At 36.6% G+C, this 14,112-nt stretch overlaps 3 protein-coding genes across 3 annotated transcripts in view; all 3 read right to left on the bottom strand.

Annotated features, from left to right (window-relative positions):
• Positions 1–4,978: 4,978 nt before the first annotated feature.
• On the bottom strand, positions 4,979–5,932 carry LOC102476599 (olfactory receptor 11G2). Its single transcript, XM_006149423.1, has one exon. It carries the CDS (start codon positions 5,930–5,932, stop codon positions 4,979–4,981), a length of 954 nt encoding a protein of 317 aa, XP_006149485.1.
• Positions 5,933–10,143: 4,211 nt separating this feature from the next.
• LOC102477016 (olfactory receptor 11G2) overlaps positions 10,144–14,112 on the bottom strand; it is a 5,188-nt gene continuing 1,219 nt past the window's right edge. The window contains exon 2 of the mRNA XM_006149424.1: positions 10,144–10,197. Coding sequence (XP_006149486.1) covers positions 10,144–10,197 — 54 coding nt within the window. The remainder of the gene's footprint in view (positions 10,198–14,112) is intronic.
• On the bottom strand, positions 13,671–13,913 carry LOC102473676 (cytochrome c oxidase subunit 6C-like). Its single transcript, XM_014588155.2, has one exon. It carries the CDS (start codon positions 13,911–13,913, stop codon positions 13,686–13,688), a length of 228 nt encoding a protein of 75 aa, XP_014443641.1. The 3' UTR covers positions 13,671–13,685.

A 14,112-nucleotide genomic window follows, 5' to 3' on the forward strand; every position in this document is an offset into this window, starting at 1 on the left:
ACTAACCTAAGTTAGGTTCCTTCTCTCTTCTCCAAGCCTTGGTCATTTCAACAGGGGGACATGAAATGACAAGGACCAGCCCAGATGTCTCTCCAAGGTGACAAAGGAGCCAGACTGGAAGTAGCCCATTCACTCTGTTAAAACATACACTAGTTGCTGCAGATAGTAACTTCAAGCAAATACTTCTTTTTTAAATTAAATTTATTTGTATTCATTCACTATACATCATTACAGCATACAAAGTGAGATTTTCCATCCAGAGTACATTATATATTGGCTCAGTCAAGCACATCAACATAAATGTTATCGTCAAAAAAAAATTTTCCATGTGTGCGAGTGCCCAAAATCCCAAGAGGAGAATGGAGGAGAAGGAATTGGAACATGACTGTCCTCCTGAGGGAAGATTTCTCACTTTCTGTCCTCCTGGGGGTGATTTCTCATTTTCTCTCTCTCTGTCTCTCTGGCAAGTGCATACATCCTGTAACAAAAATTTCTCTCTCAAAAAAAAAATTTAAAAAGAAAATAACCCACTCCAGAGGTTTGTTATACATAATGGTTGGTGTATACAATAATGAAAGTGACTGTCCTTTAGGTTATTTGGGAGAAAAGGAAGCTATCCAGACCAAATTGGTAAAGATTCATATCTAATCTATTTTGGAGGTTCACGATGTTTATGGTGTTACTATACACTTCATAAGTTGGCTTAATTTTGCACAATATGACCCTAGCTTTATTTAAATATGCAGTTGTTTTTTCTCTTTTCCATTAACAAGGAATATTCCTAGAAAAATATGTTTGAGTCTCCTTATGATCATTAACAGATATAAAATTACAGTTAGCTAGGAGTGATAAGTTTTAGGGGTCAAAAGCATAGTAGGGTGATTATAATTAACAATTTTTCATTATATATTTTAAGATAACTAGGAGAAAGGGTTTGAAAAGCTAACACAAAGTGATGACAAATGCTTGAAGTGATGGACATGTTAATTACTCTGATTTGGTCATCACATATTGTATTTATGCACCAAAAAGCACCCTGAACCACATAAATATTTACAGTTATTATGTTAATTAAAAATAACTTGGAGCCAGTGGGTGGCATGGTGATTATGAAGCTGGACTACCATGTGGCCAACTGTAATTTGAGTCCGGGATCTGGTGGCTTGAAAATCTTCCTGGGTGTGTGTGCCTGTATGCTTGTGTGCTCAAAATCCCAGGAGGAAAAATAGGGAAGAGGGGACTGTGGTGTGGCTGTCCTTCCTAGGGGTGACTTCTTACTTTTCTTCTCATTGTCTCTCACTGTTTCTCTTTGGTGAGCACATGCATTATGGCAAAAGCCTTTAAAAAAAAAGCTAAAAAAACTAAAAAAAAAAAAATTAAGGCCAGAAGGTATGTCTCTGCAAAGAAAGAGAGAGAGAGAGAGAGAGATTGAGAGAAAGCACCCTCCTGATCCCCTGCCACGGGGCTTGCTCACACTACAATTATTTTCCTTCAATTGTCTATCATGTCAGGATATCAGGATCTTGGGCATGTGATTCTGATGTGTGTGTTTTCAGGACAATGGATTGGGAATTGTACGGGGGTTGGCTATGTGGGATCTAGCTTTCATCATGCAGCATTTAACTGCTCCAAGAGCCCATGGACTGGTCCTAACAAAACGTTGCTTAAATTTTCTACTGAAAAAAAAAGAAAAAGAAAACAAAAGAAAAAAAATGCTTGAAAAATTTAAAAAGTTTATGCAATTAATTTATATTAATGACATGTAGCTGATAAATACTCAGATACAGTATATATTCTTGAAATAATAGAGTATAAGGCTGTTATTTGCCTATGAGGAGGGGAAAATTTATGTGATTTGAAAGAATGTAATTTTTAAAAAGAATTGCTTTATTTAACTTTATTTATTTTATTTATTTTAATTTGACCAGAGAGGGACAGAGTGAGAGAGAGAAAGACAGAGGAAAAATGAGAAAGCAAGTGACCAGGTCTGGGACTTGAACTGTGGTTGGCCATGTGAGAGTCCAGTGCCCTTAAGCACCATGCCACCTGATGGCCTCTGAAAGAATGTAATTTTTTGGAGAGATTTTTTACTATAGGATGCATGCGCTCACCAGAAAGACAGAGAGAGATGGAGAGACAGAAAGCGAGAAATCACCATGCAGGGGGAATGGCCACATCACAGTTCCTTCTATTCCATTCTCCTCTTGGGATCTTGGGCATGCACACACACGTGCCTGGCATGAGTTTAAGCTACCGGGTCTGGAACTCGAACTGTGGTCAACTACATTGGAGTCCAACAACATAGCCATTATGCCAACTGCTGGTCCCAAGAATGTAATTTTTAAAAACAATGTTTATATTTTTTTTCCATGAGAGTGAGAGATAAGAGAGACAGAGAGAACAAAAAACAAAAAACACCATCAACAGAGTCTCACACTGTGATCTAGTGTGTACAGGTCAACTGGGGAATCAAACCTGAGATCTTCCAGATTTCTTGAGTAGCATTTTACTGTTGCACCACTGAGCTGACCCAGATGTAACTTAAATTCTTGTATTAAGCCATTCTCTTTGTTTATACATTTATTAGCTTAATGAGTGCACATGCAAGAGAAAGGGAAAGAAAAAAAAAAGAGAGAGAACCCTTCCACAGGAACTGGTTACTCTGCAATCCTTTTTTTCTCCAATTCTCCATCTTGTTAGGATCCTGGGCATGTATGCATGTGCCAGGTGTGTTTATAAAGCTGCAGGGGCTGGGACTCAAACCCTGGCTGGCCATGTGGGATTCATCTTCCTCTGTGCAGTACTTAATTGCTACTCTTTTTTTTTTTTACTTTATTATTTATACATTCAATTGCTATACATCATTTAGATTGTGAAGAGATTTTACCCAGCATGATACAGTTGAGAATACTATACACATCCTCATTAACAGATAACAAACTATGTCTGTGTCCTGCAAATATCTTCTCTCCATTTTCCCCCCTAATTTCTGTTCCTACACTCTTCCCATCCCAACACTTTCTTTCCACTTTGTCTCCAGCGTCCATAACAGTTTTTAATGCTTTTATGTCCTCCAGTCTTTCAGTCTCTACCATAGAGTGCAGACAGTCTGTATATGTTAAGTGGAGACATACTCTTAACAGCCAGTCCCAAAATGTAATTTTTTGATAGTGGTTGAAAGGAGCATGTGAGGGAAATTATCAATATAAGAAATCATCAACTGAGTATCCTTATAAGTAGCTTATCTCTTAAATTAGATGAATTTGTAGTTCAAATTTTATCATTAAATTCTTCATTTATAAAGTCCTAAATTTAGTAAAAGTTATTACATAATTTGGATTTCATTCTGTTAAGTGGGAGCAACTTAAAATCTGAGGTGAAAGTTTTTCTGGGATATGAAAAGTCTGAAATATAAAAAGTTAGTTATCATCTCTCAGTCACTTACAAAAGGAGAAAGCACACACCTGTATAAACAATCAATGGTACACTTTATTAAGCACACACATTTTCATCATTTTTCACTATCTACTAAGAAATATTGTATAACAAACAAAACATGAACATGCAAAGAGAAACCATCATTAAAATAATAAAAAAAAAATCAGCATCTGACACCTGGGACCAGCAGTTAGCGTAATGGCTATGTCGCTGGACTCCCATGTAGTCAACTGCTGTTTGAGTCCTGGACCTGATGGCTTAAACTCAGGCTGGGCGCGTGTGTGTGTGGGTGTCCAGGATCCCAAGAGGAGAATGGAGGAGAAGGGATTGCGGTGTGGCCATTCCCCCCGGGGAAGTGATTTCTCGCTTCCTGTCTCTCTGTCTCTCTCTGTCTGGCGAGTGCATCCGCCCTATAACAACACCTCTCCAAAAAAAAAAAAAAAAGAAAAAAAAATGAGAACATCAGCATCTGACACCTACACCTACATAACTGATATTTTGGGTAAAGTACTTAAGTTTTTTGCTTATGCAAATAATTTGCCCATCCAGTCATTCTCTTTGTTTATACATTGAATTGATGTTGCTCCTGTGAAATAGAACAAAGAAATCTGTCTTGTTGTGGAACCCTCAGAAGTCCTGCCTCTCAAAATCTAGAAAACATGAAATCCTATGTTCTTTTGTAAAGAAAATCCAATTACATATCAATTTGTGGAATAAAATGACTTTCTGTGGGGTGTAAATGTGGCTTTCTAAATTGCATCTTATTTTTCTATTGCCTTTTGATTACATTTTAGAAAGTCATCTTTGGAATAATAGATGACTGATGGCTAAAATAAAATATGCTAACAAGCCAACAGTTGTGATACACATTTTAAGGATGAGATACTCTTTAGAGATCTTAGAATAATACTTAAATATATTATGCAGCAAAAATACTGAAATAAAATATGGTTCCCCAAATTGCCACTTGACACTAGATTTGATGCAAAGGGAGTTAAATACTTATAACTGATCCTTTATATCATCTTCTATCTAGACTCTGTTCTAAGTAAATAATAGTCACTACGTTTCTTATTTTTGTTTTGGGTGCTTTCTGACCTACCATCGAGCCAAGACAGTTTCTCTAAAATCCTTAGTGTAAAAGCGCTAATTAGTCTTTGGAGGTAGAATGGTAAGATCGTTCCTGCAAGACTGGACTAATTTTATGTAAAATTCTTTTTAGTCAATAACTGCAGTGAAAGATAATTTTATTTTATTTTGAAGCAAGTATATGACCTATGTTACATATCTGTAAGTTGCTTCAATTTTGAAATATGTAGTTTATCATGCTGTCTTTTAGAAACTGAGTTAGACATAAAGATCCCAATTTTCTTAAGATTTTCTTTTAAACTAAGACTAATCTATCAGTATTGAATGATGTGTAAGATATATGAGCTTTTGTAATGGTTTCCTAATCAAACTCACTGACTTTCTAGAAATTTTTTTACTCATGTCTTATTAGGGTAGATTGGGCTGATTTTGGTTCACTATAATTTCTGGTTTATATTTTATGAACTGATCTTTCAGTCCTGAAGATTTTCCTCAGAGCAGCCTTCATCTCCTTGTTCCTGAGGCTGTATATTAGAGGATTGCAGAGAGGCGTTATCACAGAATAAAATAAGGTAACAAATTTTTGTACTTCTACAGGGTGTCCTGATCCAGGGCAAACATACATAACCATAACAGAGCCAAAAAATAGGATTACCACAGCTAGATGGGAAGCACAAGTGGAGAAAGCCTTTTGTTTGCCAGACTCTGAGGGCATCCTCACCACAGCCAGAAGCACCAGAGCGTAGGAACAGAGAATAAAGACAAAGGTGCTTATCATGAAGAAAGAATTGAGAGAGGAATAAATGAGCTGGGTGGTGGTGTCTTCAGAACAGGACAGCATCATCAGTGGGACAGGGTCACACATAAAGTGGTTGATGACATTTGGGCCACAGTAGGACAACTGTGAAATGAGAACTACTGGAGTTAGGAAGATGATGAACCCACACGACCATCCAAAGATGACGAGGCCGGTGCACAGCTGCCTGGTCATGATGCGTGGATAATGCAGAGGGCGACAGATGGCAAGGTACCTGTCAAAGGCCATGATGCAAAGAAAGAAGCCCTCATCACAGCCAAGGGAGAAGAAGAAGTAGAACTGTGCAAAACAGCTCACAAAGGAGATGGACTTGCTTGTGGAGAGGAAGTTTGCCAACATGTTAGGGACGGTGGTGGTGACATAACAGATTTCCAGCAGAGAGAAATTCCCCAAGAGGATGTACATGGGCGTGTGAAGGCGCCGGTCCCAGCGCACAGCACAGGCGATGGCTGCGTTCCCCATCAGGGTTAGTGTGTAGGTCACTGAGAAGAGCCCGAAGTAGAGGAGCTGCTTTTCTGGGGTGGAGGGAAAGCCCAGGAGGATGAAGTGGCTGACCGGGTTGGTGTTTTCTCCACTAGATACATTCATTAGTCTGGAAGACATGGAGATGACACTGGTTATTTTAGTTCAGAGATGAATTATTTTTTCCTGGAAACACTATGTATCTTTATCCTTGTTTTGATAAAAGAATACATATTTTGTGTAAAGCAGTAAGACTGTGATCTTCATAACCTATTCTCGATTTCATTTCAGTAAGATAAAAATAATATAACATAATTTATGGTTAACCTTAAACACAGGCAGATACTGGGCTATTCATAAGGAGTGCAAACTGTAATTTTGGAAATTCTGTTATTTTCTCATGTGTTTATCATATACTACATATACTACATACAAATCAGTGTGTTGAAAATATTTAAGTTGTATTTATGTACATTTATTGAGTATAAAATATGCATAAGAGGAATAGAGCCAGCAGATGGCACTGCAGTAGTGTCCCTGAACTCCCATTTGGCTGACTGCAGTTGGAATCCTCGACCTGTTGACTTGGAATCCTCGACCTGTTGACTTGGAAATTATGCTGTGTGTGTCCAAGATCTTGGGAGGAGAATAGAGGAGAAGGGGTTGTGGCATGGCCATTCCCCCCTGGAGGATGATTTCTCACTTTCGTTCTCACTGTCTCTGTCTCGCTCTCTCTCTCGCACAAGCACATATACCCTAAGGCAAATACCTCTTTTTAAAAAAGTTTTGAAATGTATTTGTATTAATCTAAAAGGCAGAAAAATATTAATGTCAACATAAGGTGCAGTTGATACTAATAAGTTTCAGAAATATCTTTACCTTTGTAATATCCTCAGATTATTCTCCTGTAAATTTTTTATTGAATAAAACATTCACTTAGTTGTCACTTAGTGGTTATTCAATTTCTTTGTAACTCATGACTGAATTTTTAAAAACTCATTTTATTTTTGTCCTTTACACTCTTACTAGTGTCCTAATTTTATAAGAGCCTATTCTTAGCTAACTTAATTAGTATTTTTACTGACAGTGGGACTATAACAGTATTATATCAAATAAAAAACAATACTCACTCTGCTTGAATCTTCTTTTACAATATTTCCTGGAGATACTAACTGCCCAAATTTCAGTATAAGGAAAATTCTAAAAATGCAACAAAGAAGAACACACATATGGTTTTGTCATTTAAAGAAATGATCTTTCACATGAAATCAAGGCATATGAAACTCTGGAATCTGACAGCAACGCATGGGTTGGTGAGATATCAGAATGGACACAGATTTTCTGTTTTCTCAATTGAACAGGCAATAGTATTCCTTTTGATAATGATAAGAAGTCTGTCTTCACAAACATAAATTATATATTAGTTATATATTTTATCTAAAATACCTACGCTTTTTTATTTTTAATATTTATTAATATCTTAAAAATTATAAGGGAGGGGCCAGTAGGTGGCATGGTGGTAAAGTGCGCTGGACTCCCACATGGCCGAACACAGTTTCAGTCCCAGATCTGGCTGCTTGTTTTTTCACTTTTCCTCCTTCTCTCTCACTCTGTCCCTCTCTGGTCAAATAAAATAAAATAAAATAAAATAAAATAATTCTTTAAAATAGTAATAAAGGAACTGAATGAATAATTTCCCCAAACTTAAGGAAATAAGAATAAAATTAGTATTTCCCAGCAGCTCTTTCTTTATATATATATTTAGTAGAGGTTTTTTTATATACTTGTTGGACCAAAAGAGAGAGATACACAGATAGTGAGAGGGAAAGTGGGAAATCATCCCTGAATGGAGATGCAATCCCTTTTCCTTTATTCTCCTTCTTGGGCATGAATGCACACTTTGGTCAGCCATGTAGGAGTCCAGCAATGTAACCACCATGCCATTAGCTGCATGCCCAAAGCTGTTCTTTCTAATTTAGTTAATTTTGTTTCTCTCTATTTTCATTAAATACTTCTAAGTCAAATATTTATACTGTCAGGGAGAAAAAAAAGCAATTGACAGTCAACCCACTTATGCAGAACAGGTGGCACTTGATGCAATACAGTATGAAAAGATTTTTTTATTTTTTTAAATTATTTTTAAAGTTTCCTATGGGGAACATGCATGCAAAGACCATAGATAGGGAGAAAGCAAACTGCCAAGTCCTGTACTCAAACCATGGTCAGCCATATGAGAGTCCAGTGCCTTAATCACCACAACACCTGCTGACTTACTCCTTATATATGTGCTGAGAGGAAAGGAAAAAGAAAGAAAATGAAATATTACCATGCAGAGTGAAAAGTATTGGAAGAACTTCTGAAAAATTGGACAGTCCAGTCTGTAAGCTGCCATTGAGTTGCAGAATAAATTTGAGAGATTTCCCTCCTACTTTAAAGCATATGTTTAAGGTCAAGATAAAAACCCAGATGAAGGTATTGTTTTTATCTTCTTTACACTATGGCCTTTGAGATTTGAGAATCTCCCCCTAGACATTTTAAAAGTTATTTTTCTCAACAAATGAGCTAGTTAAAAAATTATATTTATTTACAATGAATTCCCAAATCCCTTTCTTGAGAAGCAACATGCTTGTAGAAGTAGTTTCTAACATTCTCTTCTGCTTTAAGAAACCAGGCACTGCAAAAGGTTCCCAGGGAATAATTAAATAGCAAAAGAGCTTTTTGTAATACCTATTCAATATTCAATACAATAGGATGCTCTACCATTAGATTCCCTGTTTCTATTAAAAAATTTCTTTGTTCATCAATATTAGTTCTGAACTTGTTATTCAGAAACATTTCAGTTGCAGTTTTATGATAGTCATTAGTACAATGGCATTTTAAGTACTAAAACTTCTATAGAATTACTCAAGATACATTTATGCAGTATTTAACAGAGAGTGGGGCTAGCAATATAGAAAAACAGAACAGTTCAATTTAGAGTTGTGGTGGTGGGAGAGCAACAGAAAAATAGAATCAGTAAGTGAATAAGTGAACTATACATTTTATTAAATTTGGTAAAAATGAAGTGTGGAATGGGATGGCAGATTGGGGTCAAGAGTCAGACTTTGTAATACAGGATAAGAGATTATGGTATGATCACACTCATTGGGAGATGCCAGCACTCTCTCTCTCTCTGCCTCTCTCCAACAAGAACAAGCACAGTCTGGCAAATAAAAAACAAACCAAAAGAACATGTTTGTCATAGCATTCTGAGTGTGGCTGAGGTAACAGTTGTGAAGCAAATTTCCACTAATAGACTTAGAAAGACAGTAAGATAAGGCTCCTGAAAACATGTCATATATCTACAGGGCTATTCCTACCATCATGTGTAGGAAGGCCTAAAAGAACACAATGATTTCCATCAAAGGACCCAGAACTGACATGCTTCCCTGTACATCTGGCCCACTGCACATCACAGTACATGCCAAGATGCTATAGCTGTGACTCAAGCAGGCATAGGTGTAGCTCAATCTGATATTCAAAGAGCACAGGCCTTGATAGTGGCAGAAATATCATTTGTACTCATGGGGGAATAAACATGGCATTAATTCTGCAAGTGTGTAGAGTGTAAGAGCTGTTAGTGTGTGGCAGTCTCCACCTAAATTTAAAAGGATGTATGGAATAGTTTCTGAGCTCAGGCAGACACCAGCTGCAGGTGTGGAGCTACAGGAAAGAGCTTCCAATACGGCAGTGCCAAACACAGATGTGGGATCCATGAGAGATTAGTCCCCAGGGTCAAACTTATTAGAGATGTTGGGCGGGGGAGCAGTGATTGCTCTTGAGACCTCAGGACTGTAGAGTCACTGGCAGTGTGCAATATCTACTTAGGAAAACTACAGGTACCAGACTCTAAGTATGAGCAGCCACATGGGCTGCAACAAGAGAAATCATTGGATAGGGCTTCCCAGGACCATAGAGGACCAACCTCCTTTGGAATGCACATAATTTGTTGTCAAAGGAGATTATTCTCAAGGTTTATGATATAGTGTCTGCACTCTTGGGTTTCATACATGTTTGGGTCCTTTTATTTCTTTATCATGAGAATTTATATCTTGTGCTTGTCTAATCATTATATTTGGGAAGTTGCTAACATGTTGTTGAATTTGCAGTCTCACATCTGGTAGGAATTTGCCTTGCATCTCAGATTGCCTTGGCTTGGACTTTAGTGTCAGAGTTGAAATAAATTGTTTTGGGACCAGTGGAATGGGATGGTTGTATTTTGTATATGAGAAAGGCATCAACCTTTGGGACCAAGAGTAATTTGTCATGGTTTGGATAATAGTTATTTCCTGAAGGGTTTATACTCCAGAACATTGATTCCCTAGATTTTGGGGTGGTGTGATCTTTAAGAGGTGGAGCTTAATGGGAGGGCATCATTCAACTGGCTGGGGTTATGAAAGGGACAAAGAGCTTAATGGGAGGGCACCATTCAACTGGCTGGGGTTATGAAAGGGACAACCAAAGGAAGTGAGAAATTCTGTTTTCTCTCTCTTAGTAGTGATGTCTTTCTCTCTTCATCTGTTGGCCATGTTGTGATGTACCACTGGTGGCCAGCCTGGTGCTGACACTTTTTCACTAATGAGCATCTTCAACTGTGAGAATTGTAAACCTTTTTTTATTCATAAATCATGTAGTCTCAGATATTCCCATTTAGCAATATACTAATGAACTAATACATGGAAGTATAGCTTCAATTTTTATAGATATTCCCATTTAGCAATATACTAATGGACTAATACATGGAAGTATAGCTTCAATTTTTACCACTTTCTTCGTGGGCATTTTGTGTAAGCCCTGAGATTGTGAGGTCAGAATTGTCTGACTACCCTAGGTGAATCATTCTTTCTCCCTGTCTGTTGAGTTCTTTCTCTGTAGAGTATGTTTTCTGATGAACGCATGTCTGAAAAACAAAGATATGCACAGTTGTGCTTATTCATACGGGTCCACCTATATGCTTCTTCCTCAAAGTTATTTGACTATAATTTTTCTGTCTTGTCCCTTTGTCTTCTAGTTCATTTGTGAAACTTTTTGTTATAATCTCTCTGGCTTGTCTTTAAAAAAATTATGGAAGCATCATCCTATGAAAAAACTGTGAATAGATTTTGAAATTTGTACTCACCAAAAGAAACTCATACTTTGGTTCCACTTTCTAAGAACTTTCAAACTTCTCTTGCATAATAGGCCAATTCTCTCACCACAGCATGAGGACAAGAAAATATACTGCTTCCACTTAATTAGTCTGTAAAGATTTTTTCTACCACTCACTACATTGTATGCCACCTCTGAGAGTGTCTACATTGTAGCATTAGTCATTTTTATCTTTCTACAAATATATTTTCAAAGGACTTATATATGAACTAAGGCTGAGTTTTTCTTCTTCTTCTTCTTTCTTCTTCCTTAGCTGGTTGTGTAAAACCTTCTCACTGCTCACCATGAAGTTATAGGTAAAAGTGACATATGTGATTGAGTGTATAAAGGAAATTGAAATAAAAAGCAAAAGAAAAGAAATACTTTTAAAGTAATTTTCAAAGCTATTAAGGGGCAGCAAACTTAATATGAGGTAGAATTGAAAATGAGTGAGAAAAGTATGCTTAGTAGCTAACTTAAAGAGAATTATAAATATAAAAAACGCCTTTATAGTAAAACAATACATTAGAAATCATTAATTTTTAAACCCTTTTTCTCATATAATGAAGACTGAAAGTTAGAACTGGCAGATGAAAATGAGTGTTAATTCTATGAGTAGTATAAACCTATCGTTAGAAAATGAAAAACTCAATTGTCTATATTTTCTTTCTATATAGGTTTTTTTTTTCCAGGCTATTGTTCAGCTATGTAATTTGCATTTGTTATGTGAAGTATAATGGAAAAACACTTTTTCTTGTCCTAGAAGTCAAAGAAAGCCTTTCTTTTAAGTACAGAAAATATTTTAAAAGAATTATTTATTTAATTTTATTTATTATTATTGTTACTATTATTATTATTTAATTTGTCATAGGGCATGTGCACTCATGAGAGAGAGAGAGAGAGTGAGCAAGCTGCAGATCCAGAAATGAAACCGCAGTCGGTCACGTGGAAATCCAGTGCCTTAACCACACCAGCAGCCTTTCCCCAGAAAATATTCTTAGCCCAGGTTCTTTATGATAGGATTTTCATGACAGCTGTACCTCTCTTTGTAAATCAACAACATCTTGAAGTTTACAATTTAAGATATGTTAAATTACAGTTCATATTTTACTCTTTTTTCATTATTTATAGAGTCATATTAGGAAAAAGATGGCCAAAGATCAAAATAAAAATCATAAGGAAAGTAATTTCAATTAAGAATTTGATAAGAATAACTTTAAGCATGTTTCTGGCAGTACTAAAATAAGTCACACATTACCATTATTAAACTAAACATGGTACTAGAAACCATGTTTAAATTTGACTTATCACAAAACAAACTTTTCTTTGAGTAATGCCTGCATATTGATAATTAGCTCTAATCTTTGCCACATTGCAGATCTCTAACACACTTTAAATTCAGAGTTCTTGACTTGTGCAAGCTTTGAAATATCACTTCACACCCAGCTAAGACTATTGATCTTTTCCCATAAAGTAAAGATCACGTATTGTCCTCTGGAAAGAAAAACTGCCTCCAAACTTGAGTCTTTTTTAGTGAATACATCATACTGGAGAAGTACAGGATGACAGTGCTAATCTTCAAAGCAGTCTATGATCACTATGTCATATGTATTAGTTGCTTCAGCTCAGTAGTACAAAGCACCTCTGTGTTCTTGTTTAATTCAATTATATACAGAATGACTATTTATTTATTTATTTATTTTAAGATAGGGGCTTTTGCTATAAGGCTCATGTGCTTACCAGAGAGACAGACAGAGAGAGAGAGAGAGAGAAAGAGAGAGAGAGAGAGAGAGAGAGAGAGAGAGAGAGAGAGAGAGAGAGACAGAAAGTAGGAAATCACCCCTGGGGGGGAGGGGATGATCACACCACAGTTCCTTCTCTTCCATTCTCTTCTGGGGATTTTGGGCGTGCAGGCACATGCATCCAGCATGAGTTTCAAGCCATCAGTCTGGGACTCGAACAATGGTTGGCTACGTGGGAGACCAGGGATATAACCATTATCTCATCTACTGTTCTGACCAATTGCTTTATAAACATAAAATTAAATGTAACAGCAGCATAATATCAAATTGAAACATTAAAAATATATTTCTTTGGAGGCCAGCAGATTGCATGGTGGTTAAGGTGCTGGACTCCCACATGGCTGACCCTGGTAAGAGTTGTGGTGAGAGGCTTGGAATCACACCGGTTGCATGTGACTGCATACCAAAAGTCCTGAGTGGAGAATGAAGGAGAAGGGATTGCAGTGTGGCAATCTCATTTTTAGAGATCATTTCTCCATTTCTTTCTCTGTCTGTGTTTCTCTGGTGAGTACACATGCCCCATAACAAACAATCAGGTAGGCTTTATTCCAGGAATGCAAGGTCGGTTCAACATATGCAAAACCATAAATGCAATACACCATATTAACAGAAAGAAAGACAAAAACCATATGATCATATCAACTGATGCAGAAAAAGCATTTGATAAGATACAATATCTCTTCACAATCAAGAATATCAGCAACATTGACAGAAAGGTCAATAGAGAGGCAAAGCATTAATGGGAAAAATAAGTTGAGTATAATCTGTTGAAGATAACTTTATAGTATTTTTTTTCTTTTTACTGTCCACAGGATTTATTCATCAAGAGAAACTATTCTTTAGCCCATGTATTCATGTTTCATAGTTCAGGAACATGGCACCAATCCAATGATATTCTTTACATTCCAAAATCACTTTGTACTCTGAAAGATACCAGCCTTCCTCATCTCTTCAAAATCTTTCATGGCATCATAATTTCTGTAGAAATCTGCATATGCCTTCTTTCTTGGTTCAGCCACAGCAAGCTTATAGAAAGTTGCAACACTCAGGGATACAATTAATGCTCCAACAACATGAAATTGCAGATGCTTGGCCAGAAGGCCACGCATCTGAGGTTTCGCCAAAGCACTGGAAGCCATGGCAGTTACTGTATGTCAACAGCAACGTCCATCCTGGCTGAAGAAGAAATTGATCACTTTATAATATTATCAATTGGACTGGGAAGAAATGCATACATGTTGGAATATTCACTTTGCAAACTAAATAACATGATTGACTGTATAAAACAACATGAAATAAAATAAAAATAAAAAATAAAAACATATATATATATTTATA

Source organism: Tupaia chinensis, unplaced genomic scaffold (assembly GCF_000334495.1).
Source record: "Tupaia chinensis unplaced genomic scaffold, TupChi_1.0 Scaffold000260_1, whole genome shotgun sequence".
In the NCBI taxonomy this organism is placed as follows: Eukaryota; Metazoa; Chordata; class Mammalia; order Scandentia; family Tupaiidae; genus Tupaia; species Tupaia belangeri.

Bases quoted from the DNA above. Each gene is read 5' to 3' on its own strand.
- LOC102476599 (XM_006149423.1), bottom strand. From the start codon at position 5,932: ATGAATGTATCTAGTGGAGAAAACACCAACCCGGTCAGCCACTTCATC.
- LOC102473676 (XM_014588155.2), bottom strand. From the start codon at position 13,913: ATGGCTTCCAGTGCTTTGGCGAAACCTCAGATGCGTGGCCTTCTGGCC.